The sequence below is a fragment of the Ambystoma mexicanum genome, chromosome 2q (assembly GCF_040938575.1).
Source record: "Ambystoma mexicanum isolate Mex_15411 chromosome 2q, UKY_AmexF1_1, whole genome shotgun sequence".
In the NCBI taxonomy this organism is placed as follows: Eukaryota; Metazoa; Chordata; class Amphibia; order Caudata; family Ambystomatidae; genus Ambystoma; species Ambystoma mexicanum.
In genome coordinates, this window is record NC_090924.1 from 228932057 (window position 1) to 228949952 (window position 17896).

Consider the following 17896-nt stretch of genomic DNA (forward strand, 5'->3'; position numbering starts at 1 on the left):
TACGGTAAGTTCTGGTGTAAACTGGATGGATGAAAACTATTAAAGTGGAGAAGAGAGTTCTTGTCAGTAGGTTTTTTGAAAAGGGTAGTGGTGAGTCGGTTCGTTGATTTCTTAATCACTAGATCGAGAAAACTCACCTGACGGTGACTATATTCAATAGCGAATTTCATGTTGGTATCACATTGGTTCAGCCACTCGTGAAACTCCATAAGAGATGTAATAGATCCCCTCCAAATTAGAAAAACATCGTCGATGTAACAATGCCATAGTTGCAGATGGAATATCAACGTGGGGTGGGTCATGAGAGCATTGTTTGATCCGAGGATAAACCTATTCTTGTGGTTGGCCATGTACAGGTTTGCAACATCAGGGGCAAATGTAGCCCCATGCTGACCCCCTTCTCCTGTTTGTAAAGCTGTTTTTTAAAAAGAAAGACATTTCGGTCATAGCTAACCTTTACATTCTTGAATAAACTCTGTCAGAGGTTGGTGAGGTCTAATTCTCATGTTAAATTATTTGCGCAGAACTTGAAGAAATTCCATCTGTGGGATAGCCGTATATATTCTCTCTCCCCCTGTTAGATTGTCCAGCTTATGATTGGGTAACCATGTTCTCGAAAGCCATAATTTCGGGTGTACAGGTATACGGCGGGGCAGTACAAAAGTGGATTTCACCTTAAGACCACTAATGTTAGGAACTATGTGATCCCTTTTCACTTGGATGAGCTGGAAGGTAAACCTCAAAAAAGTGTTTCAGCTGTATGTTTCTAAAGAATTTGTGTAATTCTAATTCTGTATTGAAAACATCTGCTCTCGTGGTGGGGACGTAGGACAGTTCCTTGGATAATAAATCTAAATCAGATTTCTCAAGGTGGTAGAGGGATAGATTGAAAATGGGCATTTGATCCTGTGTACCTTGGCTCATTGGTTTGAGTACCACTGCCTGGTTCTCATGCCTTGCCCCTGTCCATACTGTGGCTGTCGCTGTCTTGGTCTGCCTCTCTGCCCCCCTTTGAAAAAATATAAGCCAGCCCTGTGCTACCTGTTGAATGTACTTATGCCCGCTATAGCCTGGAATCTGTCGTGTATATAAGATTTACCTGGCTTATACGAGAAAGGGGCATAAAAGCAAGAAAGTGCAATTCGAAATAATGCCTGAAACAGCTGAGTTGATTTTAAAATAAGGGCTTTTTTTATCACTGGTTGTATGATGTTTTAGTGTCTTGTCCTCTAACTCTTTCCTTTTTAGACCGATTGTAGGTAAAGCACAAATGTTCTTATACCAAGCTCTCTACAATGTGTGTAATATCTTATGTATTATTGTAAAAACTTATTTTAAACTGACATGAAAGGAAATCAATAATGAAATATAATTGGGTATTTTTTTTATCAATGTATATGATGAATGTGCTGTATCTTTTATGGATTATTGTCAATCCAAAATAAAGAATTTACATACCTACCCATATTAAAGAAGCTTGCTGCAGCTTCCATTTTTGGAAAAGATGGCTGCCCATTACTACCACTTTTCTGTGCTAGTGAGATATACTCGCGTGCCATTAGTGTTGCATTCAACATATATATTACTTATGTTATGTTCTTCATGTCTGTATGGTTGCAAATTGTTAAATGCTGCTCTCCCGGAGGCCTAGCACGAGGGGCTGGCTCCGGTCCAGGAGGCCGCGCGGCCTTGAGTGTGGCGTGGGCAGGAGCGCGGAAGAAACACACACACACGCTGGTCTGCATTCGCCCGGAACTGCCTCCCACTCCAGGGGGCGGGGCTTTTATTTAGCTGCCCTACGTCACCGCGCTGCGGGACGTAGGGCGGATATAACATTCCTCCTTTATTTCAAATCAACCTAACAAACAACACAAACAAACGTGATAAACTATAAACTCCAGCCACTGTTCTTGGCTTAGCATACATAGTCATTCAGCCTTGCAGGCGGTCTTGTGGTCTTTCTCAGACTGTACCGCTTCGCTTGGGGGCTGTCCCCGCTCGGTTCGTAAGTCTGCTCACCTTCGCTGCATGTGTCCTCACTGCTGGGAAGTCTCGGTGATTGCCAGCTGCGATCCCCTGCGGATTCTTCCTCGGGGTCTTGCGCCGGCACGTCGCTGCTTTGTTGCTCGTTGTCGTCGTGAGGCCCCTCGCAGTCCGTCCAGAGATGCTGAGGCACGGGCTTGAACCAGGAGGCGTTCCTTGTTACTTTCCGACCTCCCCGGGTGACAGTTATCATGGTCCCGCGCCGGTTGCTGATAGTCCATGGCAGCTCCTCGTACCTGGTGTCTAGTTTGGATTTCGTGGGATTTCGCAACATGATGACCTGGTCACCCACTCTGTGGTTTGAGGGCCTTGCTCTTCTCTTGACGCTCATGTGAGCGTTGGCACGTGTTCTCCTCGCTTCCACGCGTGCATTGTCGACGTCGTCAGGGGTCCTGCTTGGATGATGGGGAATCGATGAGTTTATGATAGTTCCAAACATAAGGTCAGCAGGTGGTATGCCCGTGGTGCTGTGGGGGGTGACCCGATAGTTCCTTAGGAACCGGAATAGGTCGATCCTCCACGGGCTGGCGTTTGCCTTTGATACTCTGAGTACCTTGTTGATGGTTCTCATGAATCGCTCGACGTCCCCATTAGCTTGTGGCCACCTTGGCATGATGTGGTGGTATTTGATGCCCAGTTCCTGTAGGTATGACCTGAATTCCTCCCCTGTGAACGGGGGTCCATTGTCACTCTTAATGGTCGTGGGCAGACCATGGGTGGCAAACATCTTTTCTATCACCGGGATGACCACGTCCGCGGCGGTGGACTCCAGTATCTCGACCTCTGGATAGCGTGAGTGATCATCGATTGCCACCAGTAGATGTAGACCCTCTCTGATTTTGCAAAAGTCAATGCTGATGGCTTCCCATCGTGCCCGGCCACGCTCGGCCGACAGGATTGGTTCTGGGTCTGGCGGCCCACTCGTTATTTGGCAGGGTAGACATGTGTTCACTAGGTCCTCGACACGATCGTCGATGTGAGGGAACCATACCCTGTGTCTGACCCGGGCCTTTGTTCTTGCGAGCCCTTGGTGTCCTTCATGCGCTAGGGCAACTATTCTGTCTTGCAGCCCTGGGGGTATGATGATGCGGTCACCCCTTAGCAGGAGCCCTCCTTCAGTGATTGAGAGGTCTTGTCGAACCGTGAACATGCCTGCTAGGAACTCCTTGGCCCCCTCGGTTCTGTTGCGTGTGTGCGACATGAATTCTTTCCAGTTGCCTGACATGATGGCATCTTTTACCAAATCGCAACAGGGGTCATTTTGGGTTTCTGTTGCAATGTCCTCAATGTTTATCGCTTTGGGCCTCATGGTGTGGATTACTTGACAAATGTGTTCCTCCGTTTCCTCGGCGACTAACACTTCCTGCTGGGTGGCTGGTCGTGGGTGTCTCGACAGGAAGTCCGCGGGGTTGCCACTGCCCGGTTGGTATACAAGTACGAAGTCATGTTGCTGGAGGTGTAGCAGCCACTTGGTGATTCTGGCTGGTGGATGCGCCGAGGACCCAATGAAGATTGGTAGTAGGGGCTTGTGGTCGGTGATCGCCGTGAACTTACGCCCATATAGGTACATGTGGAAGTGTCGACACCCCCATAGAACGGCGATTGCCTCCTTTTCTATATGGGAATACCTTTGTTCCGTTGCTGTGAGCGCCCTGGATGCATATGCAATCGACCTTTTTGTGCCGTCTTTCGTGACCTGCATCAGGATCGCTCCAAGTCCCACTGGGCTGGCATCCACAAAGAGTTCTGTCGGGAGGTCTGTGTCGTAGTAGGCCATCTTGGTATCAGTTGATAGGGAGTCTTTTATGCTCTCAAATGCTTTCTGGCATTCGGGGCCCCAGTCCCACTTGGTGCTGGCCTTTGTTAGCTCCCGCAGCGGTTCAGATAGGGTCGCTAGGTTCCGAATGAATCTGCCACAGTAGGTGGCCATTCCCAGAAAACTGCGCACCTCGGTGGGAGTCGTTGGGGGACTGGCAGCTTGGATGTCCGCCACTTTCTGGGGGTCTGGTGATATGCCGGTGCGGTCGAACCTGTATCCAAAAAAAGTTATTTCCGGTTTTAGGAACTCGCACTTCTCTCGATGGATTGTGAGTCCGGCGTTTTCCAACCTGCCCAGTAGTGTCTTGAGTCTCGTGATGTGTTCCTTGGTGTCCGGTGCATGTATTAGGATGTCATCGCTCACGTTCAATACCCCTGGTATGCCTCTGATGACCTCCTGGATGGTCTGTTGAAAAACCTCCGCGGCCGATGACATGCCGAAGCTCAGCCGCTTGTATCTCCTCAGACCTAGGTGGGTTGAGAAGGTGGTGATATAGCGCGACTCTTTGTGGAGCTTAAGCTGGTGGTACCCCGCCTTTAGGTCTACCTTCGAGAACACACACGATCCAGTGAGGTCGGTGATGATCTCATCAATTGTGGGTGTTATGTGTCGTTCTCTTTTTATGGCTGCATTGGGCAGGCGCATGTCAATGCAGATCCGAACTTTCCCAGGCTGTTTGGGCTTCCTGGTGACCACCGTCGGGGAGACCCACGGTGTTGGTCCCATGGCTTCTTCGATAATGCCAGCAGCTTCGAGTGACCTTAACTCCTTCTCAACCTGTTCCCTCATGTGGAACGGTGTCCTTCGGTGTCTTACCGCACGTGGTTGCACTGATTGATCAATATGTAGTTTGATGGTCTTTCCCTTGAGACAGCCTATCCCCTTCTGTAGCTTGGGGTGTTGCCTGAGGAAGTTCTCGACCTCGGACGGGTCGTCAATGTGGCATATGAATTTGACCACGCCCAGGTCTTCAGCCGCATCTCCGCTCAGCAGGCTTTCAATTCCCGCCTTGACAACGTAGATCTTCGACCACACCTTCTGTTTGCCATGCTCAAGAGTGGTGCGAAACCTCCCGATGACTGGTAAGGGTTTCCGACTGCCGTAGGCAAATAGCCGAGTGTCTGTGGATTTTAGCTCGGGTGGTGGCACGAAGGTTTGGAAAACGGTGGTTGGCATGACGTTTACCGAGGCCCCCGTGTCAATGGTCATCTGTATGTCCTGGCCTTGTATGTTGACCACGCATTTTCGTCGCCTGGCGGTTCTTTTCGACGATGCTGGCCCTTGGTTCAGTGTCGATACTAGGAATACCTTTCGGCCCTTTCCTTCGTTCTCCGTGCCTGCTGTTTGTCGTAGGGCTGAGAGGTCATCCCCTTCCTTTTCCGTCGAGGAGTTGACTACTGCAACCCTCCTCGCGCTGGCTTGTTACTTTTTTTTCGATGGCCCTTTTTCCTGCGGAGGCTGTAGTGGCGTGTTCGCTGATCTGCACACTCTCGCGTAGTGATCCTTCCTGCCACATGCTCCGCACGTGGTGCCTTGCGCCGGGCAGTTTCGCCTTCCGTGCCTTTGACCCCCACACCATCCACATTCTGTTGGACCTGGTGCTCGAGGCTGCCACCTGTTCTGGGTGTAGCCGCTGCCACTTTCGCTTCTTGTTGATTGTCTGTCCGAGATTTGGGCGACCATCGCTGTGGAGGGTGACGGCTGGAGTTTTTGTAGGGTCGCTTCCATGTTGGCGGCCCTGGAGTGGGCAAGCTCCCTCTGCCGACCCAGTTCCAGGATGCGTTGTAGAGGGATGCCCTTTTCACTGAGCACGAGACGCCTCAGCTTCTCCGAGTGAATTCCATTTATGATTTGCCTCCTAATCTCCCTTTCAGTGTTCGTAAACTCACATGACATGGCCAGCTTCCTCAGCCTCGTGTGGTAGGCGTCGAGAGTCTCATCAGTGGCCTGGATGGTCGTGCAAAAGATAAAAGTTTCATAGTCTGGATTGAGTTGCGGGAGAAAATGTGCTGTTAGAGCGTCCTTTGCACTCCGGTATGCGTCCTGGCCGTCATCCACATCCAGGGAGTTGAAGATGCGCAGCACCTCGTCGCCCACGCTGAGGAGTAGATGAGCCTTCATCTTTCTGGATGACGTGATGTCCTTACATTCCATGGCCATCTCGAACTTTTGTAGCCATAGCTGCCATCTGGGCCCACTGGATGATGGGTCTGTGAAGGGGTCGAATGGCTGGATCAACGTCGACGAACTCCCCTGCGTGCGAGGTGGTGGTGACGCCATTGACAGGTTTGCCGCCATCCTGGACGGTGTTGAGGGTCCCGGGGTAGATGACCCAGTCGCCATGGTGTTGCGTGCGCTTGGTCACCGATTCTCCGCCCTCCGGGTTTGTGCGCACCCTGTGGTGAGGCAGTGTTCCACGTGGTACCAGTACCTACCGGCACCTGTGCTCCGATTGATTGGCGCTTGTGCCATGCAGGAGACGTTGTGCTGGTGACGACCGGGGCAAGCGAGAAGAGAAAAAACATTTTTCACCCCCTGAGGATGAGGTGTGGGAGGGGAGTGACGAAAAAAAATTTTTTTTTTTTTTTTTGGGGGGGTGGGGGTCACGTGATCGTGGGGGCCCCCACCGGGTGTCCAAAAATTTACACGGAGCGTCCGTGTGGCATTCGCGTGTGAAATGGTGGTGGAGCGCGTGGATGCTCGCTCACTTCCTCGTCGCCATTGTTAAATGCTGCTCTCCCGGAGGCCTAGCACGAGGGGCTGGCTCCGGTCCAGGAGGCCGCGCGGCCTTGAGCGCGGCGTGGGCAGGAGCGCGGAAGAAACACACACACACGCTGGTCTGCATTCGCCCGGAACTGCCTCCCACTCCAGGGGGCGGGGCTTTTATTTAGCTGCCCTACGTCACCGCGCTGCGGGACGTAGGGCGGATATAACACAAATGTCAATATTCTTCATGTATAAATGCATATTTGATCAAGTGTGTTTTCTTCATGTTGAATGCATATGTGCTTCATGTCGAGTGAATGCATATGTATGGTTACACATTTGCGTTAGTAAATCTATCCACTTTTAGCTTTTATTGTCTCCTACCCCTTTGGCAACAGTGGGGGATAAGGACAGAATGACTGTCTTGGTGGAGTAGGTAGTAGTGACATAATATTCTTCTGCGTTATTGGCTGTACCGTGGTTTTTTAAATATATCTCTTCTTTATGTTTATTTTGGCCCTATCAAAACATGGCTGCCCAATTGTTCACATATATAACCCACTTGTACTCCATTACATTTTACTAACGTGGCACAACTGTTAACTGCTACAGAATTTTTTTTATAATTTCTGGGAAATCAGCAAAAACCAATAGAGTGACTTAAGCTGTGTGGGCCAATTTTCATTATGTAGCCATTTTTCAAAGAATACTAAAAGTGGCTTAAAATCAAAACTATTGCCTGTTCTCCAACAACGGCAAAACTTTGCCGTTTACCTTGACAGCACATTGTCTCTTTTTACTGCATGTCAACACTATTGCTTCTTCCACGGCTCATACATCCAAATTAATTAATGCATGCAGACCATTTCTAAATGCCGATTTTTATTTATTTATGATATTTATGGAACAGCCAAACCCTGGGGTATCACAGCATTTTGAACTGTAAGGCAGGCAAAGCAAATAACGCTACATAGATACATTCAGTACAGCGCAGTTATTCATACTTGTCAAAAAGCCTTGTTTTTACAAGCTTTTTGAAAACCCTGAACGATTGTTAATTTCTGATGTTAGCAGGGAGAGTGTTCCTGAGAGATGGTGCGATAACCCCAAATCTAGCACCTCCTGCTCTTTTGGTCTTGCAGTGAGGAGTGACCAAGGAGATACTGGAGCTAGATCTTAGGGCACGCACCAGACGTTTCTGAGCTAGAATGTCATTGAGGTAAGTGGGTGCCTCTTTGTGAACGCATTTGTGGGCAAGAGTTAGAGTTTTAAAGTCAATCCATGCTTTGATCGGTAACCTGTGTGCCTCGCGTCTGGTTGCCGAGATGTGGTCCAATCGATTTAGATAGCAGGTTCTGAGGTAGTCAACGTAATGTTTGGTACAATGTCATGGCAGAGGGATGAGCCAGGGCTCTTATCTTCGTGGAGGGTTGGAAATCAAAGGCCTCACAGTGATTGGCTGGGCATTGGTTTTTCTTGGCACAGTCATATGTTTGTTGGGATAGGGCCAAGCGGCCATGGCCAGACAGGGTAAAACATCCTTAGTGGAGGCCCTTACAGGGGGGCCGGCTTTGCCTGCCGGCTCTCCCCAGAACTACTATATGGGAACCTGCAGGGCCAATCAGGAGCTGTGAGAGGCGGGTCGACGGGCAAGGAAAGCCCAGCTTGGTCGTCAGAATCCCATGCGGCCATTTTCAAGTGGAGCAGATGCTCCATAGCCAGATATGCAAACCCAGCATGGCTTGCCTCGTGTGACTCGGCTCTGGTGCCCTTAGAGAGGGCTTCATTGATACTGCTTCCTGATGTTGTTTCGGGGGTCATCTGAGCACAGGGCCAGACAGGGTAAAACACCCTTAGAGGTGCATCACCATTGCCAGAGCACTCACTCACTTCAAATTGGATTACTGCAAAAACCTATTTACAGGTACATCGTCTTCCAACATTAATACATTGCAAGTCATTCAAATCAATGCCCTCAGGGCAGCCCTCAACATCCTGAAGCGTGAACATATCTCAGCTGCAAGAAAAAGCGCACACTGGCTACCCATGCGCGAGCGCATCATCTTTAAAACACTAGCTATGATACATAAATGCCTCTCCAGCACTGCCCCAAAATACGTGTTGCAAAAATTCTCTCAAGCTCAATCATCAAGACCATCCCGCACCCTCTACTCTCACCTACACACCATACCTCGTTTCAGGCTAAAGAGATCGTTGGGACTGGTTATAGCTGCTAAAAACTGGAACTACTTACCGCTCTCATTAAGGTCCGAAGAATCTTACTGGGCCTTCCGGAAACACCTCAAGACTTTTTTCTGAGATCAACCTCTTTGTCTAACCAATTACTGTACCTTGCACTTTGACTATTCATATGTAATACTGTTGCATGTAACCAGTGCCTGTGGGTTTAGTGCGCTTAACAAATGCAAAAGTAAATAAATAAATGAACATTGTAGAAACTTCAACCTGCCTCATTGAACCTCTTCCACCAAATGTGAGGTGAATATCATTTACATTTCTGGATTCAGCACCATTTTCCCTATAAGAATGTACTTTTACTCATTTAGGGAAAAATTGATATTCTTTATAACCCTTCCCCTCTTCGATTACGAGAATTTCGAACTTTTCAGAACCTCGTTTTTAAGCTGTTATTCCTCATCAGCATCTTCCTCTGATGAGTTATCACCTCGAAAATTTTGTTCGCTGTACATGAAAAATCGCTAAAGTCATAATATTTTTTTGATGCTCTAGAACGTGGCGGACTGAATTGTTTCTAGCATCGTGGCACCTTCGCATCCTGTACTTAAAATGCCATGTGTTTGGGATTTACTCATCACTTTCTGTTCTTCTTATTGCCTTGCCCAATTGCATGCTTTGTGCTTGAAATCAGCCTGTCTGTCCGTATCATTGTCCTATTTAAGCCTTTTACAAACAGCTAAAAGGTAAACACAAGTTTGATTCTAGTAAAATGCATATCCCAAAAATTCTCAGTGATGCAAGCAAATGAATCCCATTCCATTCAATGTGGATGGCATGCACATGGTGTTTAAGGTGCTTCATCAATTGATTTCAGCAATAATATATTAGCAGTCTTTGGGAACTCTAGGCTTGCAAGTATAATGTTCTCTCTGTTAATGATGTATTATAGTGTGTATAATGCTCTTGGGTAGGAGTGCAAGTATATTGAAATACAGTACTAGGTAGGTTAATATTCCTTTGTTTTTAAACACTACAGAAAGCAGCTACATCTATCCAACCTACAAATGTTGAACCACTAATTGATTCAGTGGCGATTGCAGTGTCTTATTATACTGGAATCTTGATATCTTTTAGGCATTGTTCTCATCCCCGGGACCACCCAACTAACGGCTAAAGACATCCTCCACAGGCTACAGACTTCAGAAGCAAGTTGTGTCGTTGCGGATGATAGTACCGCACAGGCAATAGATTCTGTTGTTTCGCAATGCCATTTTGTGAAGACCAAGCTTATTGTGTCTGAAGAACAGAGGGAAGGATGGATCAGCTTCAAAGACATGATCAAGTAAGTACTCCTGCCTGACACAAAGGCATGATATCTGTTTTTAAGTGAGGGACAACTCTGTATTTTTAATGTATGGCACTGTATGAGATTCTTAAACACGTAGGGCTATTGAAAAGTCAATTACCTGCCAAGATTAGTGGTGAGCAGGACATCTAAAAAATCATGATTTCTAAAATGTGCGATAGTTCTACATTAGATGTGTTCCATTGTATAATGTGCCTGCAGTGTTGAGTTTCACATTATGGCAATAATCACGCATTTGGTGGGCTTCACCAGCAGGTAACAGCACAGGGCCCAAGTTATGCAAGGGCCTTAACACCGGGTCCCAGTGCTGTTACTGGGCCGGTGAAGCCCACCAAACTGGTGATTATTGCCATTAGCACCCTGAGGCAAACCTTCAAGGTGTTAATAGCAATACAAATAAAAAACAGCTGCTGCTGTGAGTAGTCATGGTTGGCATAGAAATGGAAGGTGGAGCTCCATTCTAAAGCCCTCTACCATTTCCATAACGGAAAGAGGAAGCCTAGCAGTGCGGGCCAAGCACAGGAGCCCTGCTAAGATAGGGGGAGAGTTGGGTGGGGCGTGTTGAGGGGATCCAGATGTGGGCGGGTGGCAGAGGAGGAGGGGGAACAGGCAGCGCTGTTTGTAAGCCATGTGCGCAAAGCACTCGGTTGATCCGAACCTGGGTTTGAATCATTAGATTCAGCCTGAGTTTGGAGAAAACTGATTGGCTGACGGACACACACCAAGGGTGCTCTTAAAATATAACAGATTTTTCATAGTTACTTATACAACAGATTGACACATTACAGAGTGAGAGAGTCAACATTTTAGAAGATTTTGGATCCTTATCGTTGCCACATTACAGCATATTTGTAAGGTCAGTCAGAGGCACCATTAGCATTACAAAATTATCTGACGATTCATGTTTGTTTCTTTAATTCACACAGTCAACAGCACCACTCCCATCAGAGAGAGATGTACTTTTTCTCTGACCATTCAACTATTCATCTGCTCTCAGTGTTGGTGTCAACATATTGGGTCATCCAGAGTAATTTTTCTGCGTTACCCAGTACAAAAGAACAAAATGTTGAAAGTTTGGCTATTGAAGAGATAATGCAATAAACAAAGACCTTGTACTCTGCAATAATTACTGCAAAATCCATCTACTAAGACAGGGAAAATATGTATGCAAGTGATCCAGTGTAAAAGGACATAATATTTACGCTCTTCACGGTTATACTGTTGTCTCATGGTGATTTATTTTCAACCATTTTCTTTAATAAAAAAAAAAATGGGGATCTTCTGGGGAAATCAGAATGGTGATTAAACTCCTTTTAATTTCTCATCCAGATTCTGCGAGGAATACTTTGCTTCGTTTTCGGTTAGTCCCTATGCTGTACCTTTACTGACTTATCCTTCCAAATCAGTGGCACAGTAGAAGGTTCCAAGGCTTGGTATTGTGACAGAATTCCATCTGTGAGGGTGAAATAGCCTGAGTTTATTATTTTTTTTTAAGTAAAATGATGCAGGTAGCTATGTCTCTCCATGCAAACATGTAACTCTGCTGATCCTGTCTACTGGCACGCCTCAACAGCTGCCTTGTAGTTGTATGGGCCTCGTCAGAGCAATCTCTCCCCAAATATAGAACCGTCATAACATGGGCCTTTGCAATCTGTACCCCACTCTCATAGATCAGACAGTGGTATAGACAGTGGCAGTCCAAGGTCTGCTTACATAAAACATGCATAGCATGGGCCTCCACAGTGCAGGCATTCCTCTAATGTAACAGGCACAGAATGTAGTTCAGCAGTACATTCACTCTTCATGTAGAAAAGGCACAGCATATGTATTAGCCATTCATGCTTTCCCCATTATAAAACAGCCACCGCATGTGCCTCTGCATTGCTCCCTTCATTCATCCAGGTCCTCTTCCACCTCCCCCATATCATTATGCTGTGCTCCCAGACTGCCATGTGTAACAGTCAGAATATGGGCCTTGTTAGTGCCTTTTCCCTCACGTAGAATAGCCACAGCATGGGCCTCTGCAAAGCTCCCTTCGTGCATCTCTAGGCTTTCTGCAAACCTCCCCACATTATCATGTTACCCTCCGAGACTGCCACGTTTCACAGTCAAAATATGGTCCTTGGTAGTGTCTGCTCCATCATAGATTAGCCACAGCATGGGCCTCTGCAGTGCTCCCTTGATGCATCCAGGTCCTCTGTAAAGCTTCCCATATCATTAGGTTGTCCTCCTGTATTGCCACAAATAATAGTCACAATATAGGCCTTGGTAATGCCTGCTGCCTCAAATAGAAAATCCATAGCATGGGCCTCTGCAGTGCTTGCTTCACGCATCCAGGTCCTCTGCAAACTTCCCTACATAATCATGTTGTTCTACCAGCCTACCACACATGATAGTCAGAATATCAACCTATGTAGTGCCTGCTTCGTACCATAATGGCATGGCATTGATAAGTCTATCTTGGCATCTGCGGTGAAGACTAAATATCCTAGTGACTTGCCTGTGGATTTTGCCAACCAGGCGCTGATAGCTACTATCGATCAATTGGCACCCTTTAAAACCATACACCTGCATGGCCACCCATCTCGGGCATGGTTCATGGAAGAACTGAGAGTGGCTAAACTAGGGTTTCACCAAGCAGAGCGCAATTGTCGCTCTTATTATAGCCCTTGTGATAAATAAGCCTTCGTCTCGCTCTCCAGAAACAATCATCTGGATATTAAGTCAGCCAAACACAAAATGTTTTACTCTCAAGATTGAAACGGCACTCAATTAATCAAAGGTGCTATTTGGGGTTGTTAAATCCTTTTTGTCTACAGCTCGCTTTCTTCCCACAGCACCTGCTTCTCAGTCACACTGTGATGCACGTGCCAGGTTTTTCCATTCCAAAATGGTTAATATTCGAAATAATATTAATCTCACGCAGGTTAGCCCTGGTGTGACCGTTGTGGGGCGCAGCCAGCTAGCTACCTCCTGGCTGTGCTACTTTCCCTGTATTCTCTGATGAGGCCATATTCAGACCCTCCAGGGTTTTGCGGCATGATATGACAAATTTTGCGGCATGGAATGGCAAATTTTGCAGCACAAACCGTTATTTATGGCAGCATTTTTGCAGCACAATTTATATTGACTGGAGGGTGCAAAATTGGTACATTGTAGGAAAGAGGCTGTGTGCAAAGCTACAAGAGAGCCAGGGTGTCTGGTCATATATATGACACTCTGAGGTTTTTTGGTGTCTATAAAGTTACTTGCGGTCCAAGAGGCGGCGATAATGAGAAACTGCTACGACAAGAGGAGACCAGACATATTATAGACTTCGAGAGCAAAACCCTGATGGTTCACAATGTGGATGAAGAACTGTACACTTTCTTGGGAACATGAAATGTGCTAATTAGTCTTTCCCTTTTTAGTTGTACACAATATTGTTCAAGTAGCCTAACTCTAACAGGCCATGGACTATTTGTTTTTATTTTGTGTATTTCTCTCAGTCAGCGCTAAAGTGGTTTCCTGCTCTTGAATATTGTATTCATGCTTTAGTTTCCTGACCATGTTCCTATGCCTTTTTTGCGTTCAGATGCCTCTCTTCCCCTTAGGTTTTTTTGTGGGTAGATTTTTTAACTTATACTTTATTAATGTCTTTTCACATGTCGCCCATCAACATAGTTTATAATGAAATATCAAATAGAGGTGCATCTTTTTGTGATACACAATACCTGCTCATACATGACTGTTAAATAGATTAGATTCCAGGCATACAAGGTCTTCCGAGCATTTATGAATTAAGAGTATGTTGTGCTATGTAGGAGTATTGATTTTAAGTAAAGCACTTGCACTTTAATTGATGGTTACAAGACAATGTTTGGTCATCAAAGTATGCTGCTAAAAGATTGCACTATGAACTAGCACTTTAATACTAAAAAGCTGCCATGCACTTGCACTTTAATTATAAATTGTCTTTTATGCATATGAACCTACATAATGCCACACCATTATTCTGTATAACAAATTTTTCTGTTATGCAGCTTTTTGTAAAAGAGCTTGAAATGCTATACCATACCTGTATTTGTTTTATTAACAACGTCACTATGATGCTTATTTAATGTTGAGTGCTCGAATCTGACTAGGTGTACCAAACCTTGATAAGATTTTTCAAATTATTTTTGAAATTAAGATGGAATGTATATTTATACAGGGACTATCTGGAAAAATCTATAATTTGTCAGGTTTTGAGTAACATTGTCTACACGCAGACTTGGTTTTCGAATTGCATTTTGCATTGTACAAGATGGCGAATGTAAAAACGTCATCTTTGTTAGTCAACTTTTCTATGTTCATGTGGTATGCCATGGGTTAAAAGAGCTCCCACAACAGGGTGGAGCTACTGTGAACAAGCCACAGGAGTGTGGCGAAACGCGTTGGGTAGCCTTCCCTTTGCTACTGGGAAGCCGTTTTTCTACTGCATACTATTTTTTGAATTAAAATTTATAACTTTTTAAAAAACAAACTTTTGGCAGTGCAGTGATTTATTTTTCGGCGTGCACTTGTTGCTGAACATTGTTGGATTTCGTTTACTAAAGGGAGTGCAACTTCTAAAGGAACTCGACCTCGCGGTCTGTGTTTACCTTTCAATTTCATATATATATATATATATATATATATATATATATATATTTTGTATCAAATAGGAAGAGTCCTAGATGTCTCTGGCTTGGCAGAACAGGGTTGGTTTTGGCTACGTTTCTTGGTTTAATGTGCATGCCTATTTAATATTATTAACATTATTAATCATTATCAGTTGTAATGCTGAAAATCTTCCCCTTCTATGTTCCCGAATCCCGCAAACATGCACACACCTCTCTCACCCAACACACCTCACACGTCTCGCCAATTCCCCATCACAACTTGTATTTTTGAACCACACGCTCAGTCATACACATACTCACATGCTCGGTCACACTTTGCGCTCTCTAGTGCCTGCCAAACTCCAAATCATACTCCCAACTCACACTGTACGCTCCCCAATTCCTCCAGCAGTATACAGTCCTTCATTCTTGCATGCTACTTCTGCATCTTTCTTCCTTTCTCCCATTCTATCACACTCTTCCCTCATCCTTTCTCCCAATCTGCAGCTTACTGCCCCTTTCCGGCCAACCCCTCTCTGCTTTTGGGGCCACTACTGCCCCTGAGCCCACGTTCCTTCCACTTTCTGTACCTCCACTTTCTCTCTGATTATTGCCCCCCCCACTGCATCCGCTCTGCTCTCTTGCTCACTGCTTCCCCCTCTGACCCACTGCTCTCCCTCTGATCTCCCTTTTGCTTTCTTGCCTACCATGCCACAGCTCACCCTCTCACTCCTTTCTCTCACATATTGTGATCATTTTTCAATTTTTGAAGAAAACTGTAGATTTTGGCCTAAAGAAATGGGGCATCTAAAAATAGAGCACAGTATGTGCTGTTTTTAGATAACCAATTTTTGGAAACGAGCAGGCCACCTTAATCTCAAAATGACCTGCGCATTTCCACGGGGCTGAGCTGTAGCACAAATGATGCGCTGGCCAGCCGCCTTGAATAAGTTTGTGTTGGAAGTGCTCTCCCGACAATGGTCTACAGGCACCCCGTGCATTTCACCGTGACTGGCCCTTAAGGGTCCTGCCACTGCAAAATGCAACCCACAAAAACTCATTTCTATCCCATTTGGGGAACATAGATGCAAGTGAGACAGCAGCTGTCACACAATGTTTTTTCAAAAAAGTTTTGCACGAGTCAGTAGGGTCAGCAAAGACCCTGTAAAGCAGTGGCACCCCTCGTGCACGTTTTAAAAGTGGGCGCATAGGGTGGCCTACAATTTCTGCACTTTTAAAAGCGCATCTTGCTTGTCAATTTGGGATGTGCTTTTAAATGCACAGAAACGCCCCCTGATTTACTTTAAGGGGTGAAAAAGGACATCTGAATGGGCGCATATAAGAAGCGTCCATTCAGATGTCCTTTGTGGAACAGACTGTTTTTTTTTGGCTCAAGTGATAAAATGTGCTTGCGCATTTCATTTCTTGAGTCCAAAAAAAAAAAAAAAAAAAAAAAAATCAGAGAAACTGGCCCCTTGAGTATTTTTTTTTGTTGTTGCAAAAACGCCAATTTTTGTGTTTTTTTGCAAAAACAGCGGTTTTCGTGGCAGTTTGCGGGATCGCAAAATCGCTATAAACTGGAGGGTCTGCATATTGAAGGCCATCACTCATCTGAAATCTGCAGCCCCATCTGACCCTATTCCTCTATTTATTGTTAAAGATCTCTTGCTGAGATTATCCCTCTGGTGACCCAGGCGGTTAACCATTCTTGTTGCTCTAGTGTGATCCCTAAAGAACTTAAACAGGCTCGCTTCGGCAGCACATACACTAAAATTGGAACGATACAGAGAAGATTAGCATGACCCCTGCGCAAGGATGACACGCAAATTCGTGAAGCGTTCCATATTAAAAAATTTTTTTTTTAAAAAAACAGGCTATTGTGGTCCCTCTTTTAAAGAAACTGTCACTGGATTCTTCTGTTCTGTCCAACTTCTGCCCTCCCGCTCTACTTCCCTTCTTCATGAAGCTTCTTGAGGCCTGATATCTGCACTTCTTTCCAGGTTTCTTGAGTCCTCCTCTGCGCTTAACCGCTTTCAGCCGGGTTTCCACCCCGGGAGAGGTACCGAAAGTCTCCTAGTTTAAGTAATGGAGGATATGGCCAGACTGGATGATAGAGGTGGTGTGGGGCCCCTAATTCTGCTCGATCTATCAGCGGCCTTCAACACTGTCAACCACCTCATACTCCTATCCCGCCTGGCCTCTATCGGCATCTTTGGTCCTGTCCTGGTGTGGTTTACAGCTTTTTTGACCGATCGGGGCCAATCAGTATCTTTACCTCCTTTTTTCTCATCTCTCTATTCTCTTTCCTGTGGCGTCCCCCAGGGCTGTGCCTTGTCCCAGATGTTATTTAACAACTATGTGCAGACTTTGGTTGACCTCATCCGCTCTCACGGCTTCAGGTGCTACTCATACGTGGACCACATGCAGATACTGGTCAGTTTAGATCGGGACCGGGAGGAGGTGTCCTCCCGTCTCTGTGACTGCCTGGCAGTCGCGGGGGAGTGGATGGGCGCCAATTGGCTCATACTCAACGAAGACAAGACTGAGGTCCTGGTGGTAGGCGCCTCCTCTGAATCCTGTTCTTGGTCCTCGGCCTTCTGGCCATCCTCAATAGGCGACAGCGTCGGATTGGCCCCTCGGCCTTTCGACGGGCCGAAATCGTCCCTGGGGGGTCGGTGCCGGTTTCTGGCCAAGCCTGGGCTGGTTTGGAAGGAAGAAAAATGGAAAAAGAAAATATTTTTTGTGTACATTTTTTTTTCTTTTTTTTCCAAAAAGCCTTTCATCCTTCTTAGGTCGATAAATGAGTACCAACACAGGTTGGGTGATATTGTATGCATATTTGTTCTATAAAAAAGAGCCTAAGTGTAAGTGCTATACAATAACATATCATTTGGCCTTGGACGTCTGCTTGGATTCACAGTAATTTAGTGTACTTAGGAACAATGCTATTTGATGCCACTTCCTGTTTTGTCAAGGTGTGAAAAGTTGTGTTTCATCGCTTCCCGGGATGTCACTTTGGGGTGGGGTCAAATGACATCCCTTCCAGGGATGTCATCAGAGGTCAAGTGTCGTGAGGCGAGGGGTGGGCCACTTTTTTGAGGCAAGGGGTGGGCCACTTTTATTTGGGTGACCGGGCCTATT

At 46.1% G+C, this 17896-nt stretch overlaps 1 protein-coding gene and 1 non-coding gene across 6 annotated transcripts in view; both read left to right on the forward strand.

The window, feature by feature from the left end:
• The window catches only part of LOC138569309 (acyl-coenzyme A synthetase ACSM3, mitochondrial-like), a 770966-nt gene that overhangs the window by 232031 nt on the left and 521039 nt on the right, over window positions 1–17896 (forward strand). For all 5 annotated transcript variants that reach the window (XM_069647172.1, XM_069647174.1, XM_069647173.1 and 2 more), the window contains one exon: window positions 9902–10109. In XM_069647172.1, coding sequence (XP_069503273.1) covers window positions 9902–10109 — 208 coding nt within the window. The remainder of the gene's footprint in view (window positions 1–9901; window positions 10110–17896) is intronic.
• LOC138570480 (U6 spliceosomal RNA) lies at window positions 16501–16605 on the forward strand. Its single transcript, XR_011303527.1, has one exon. It is a non-coding gene; the product is annotated as a U6 spliceosomal RNA (small nuclear RNA).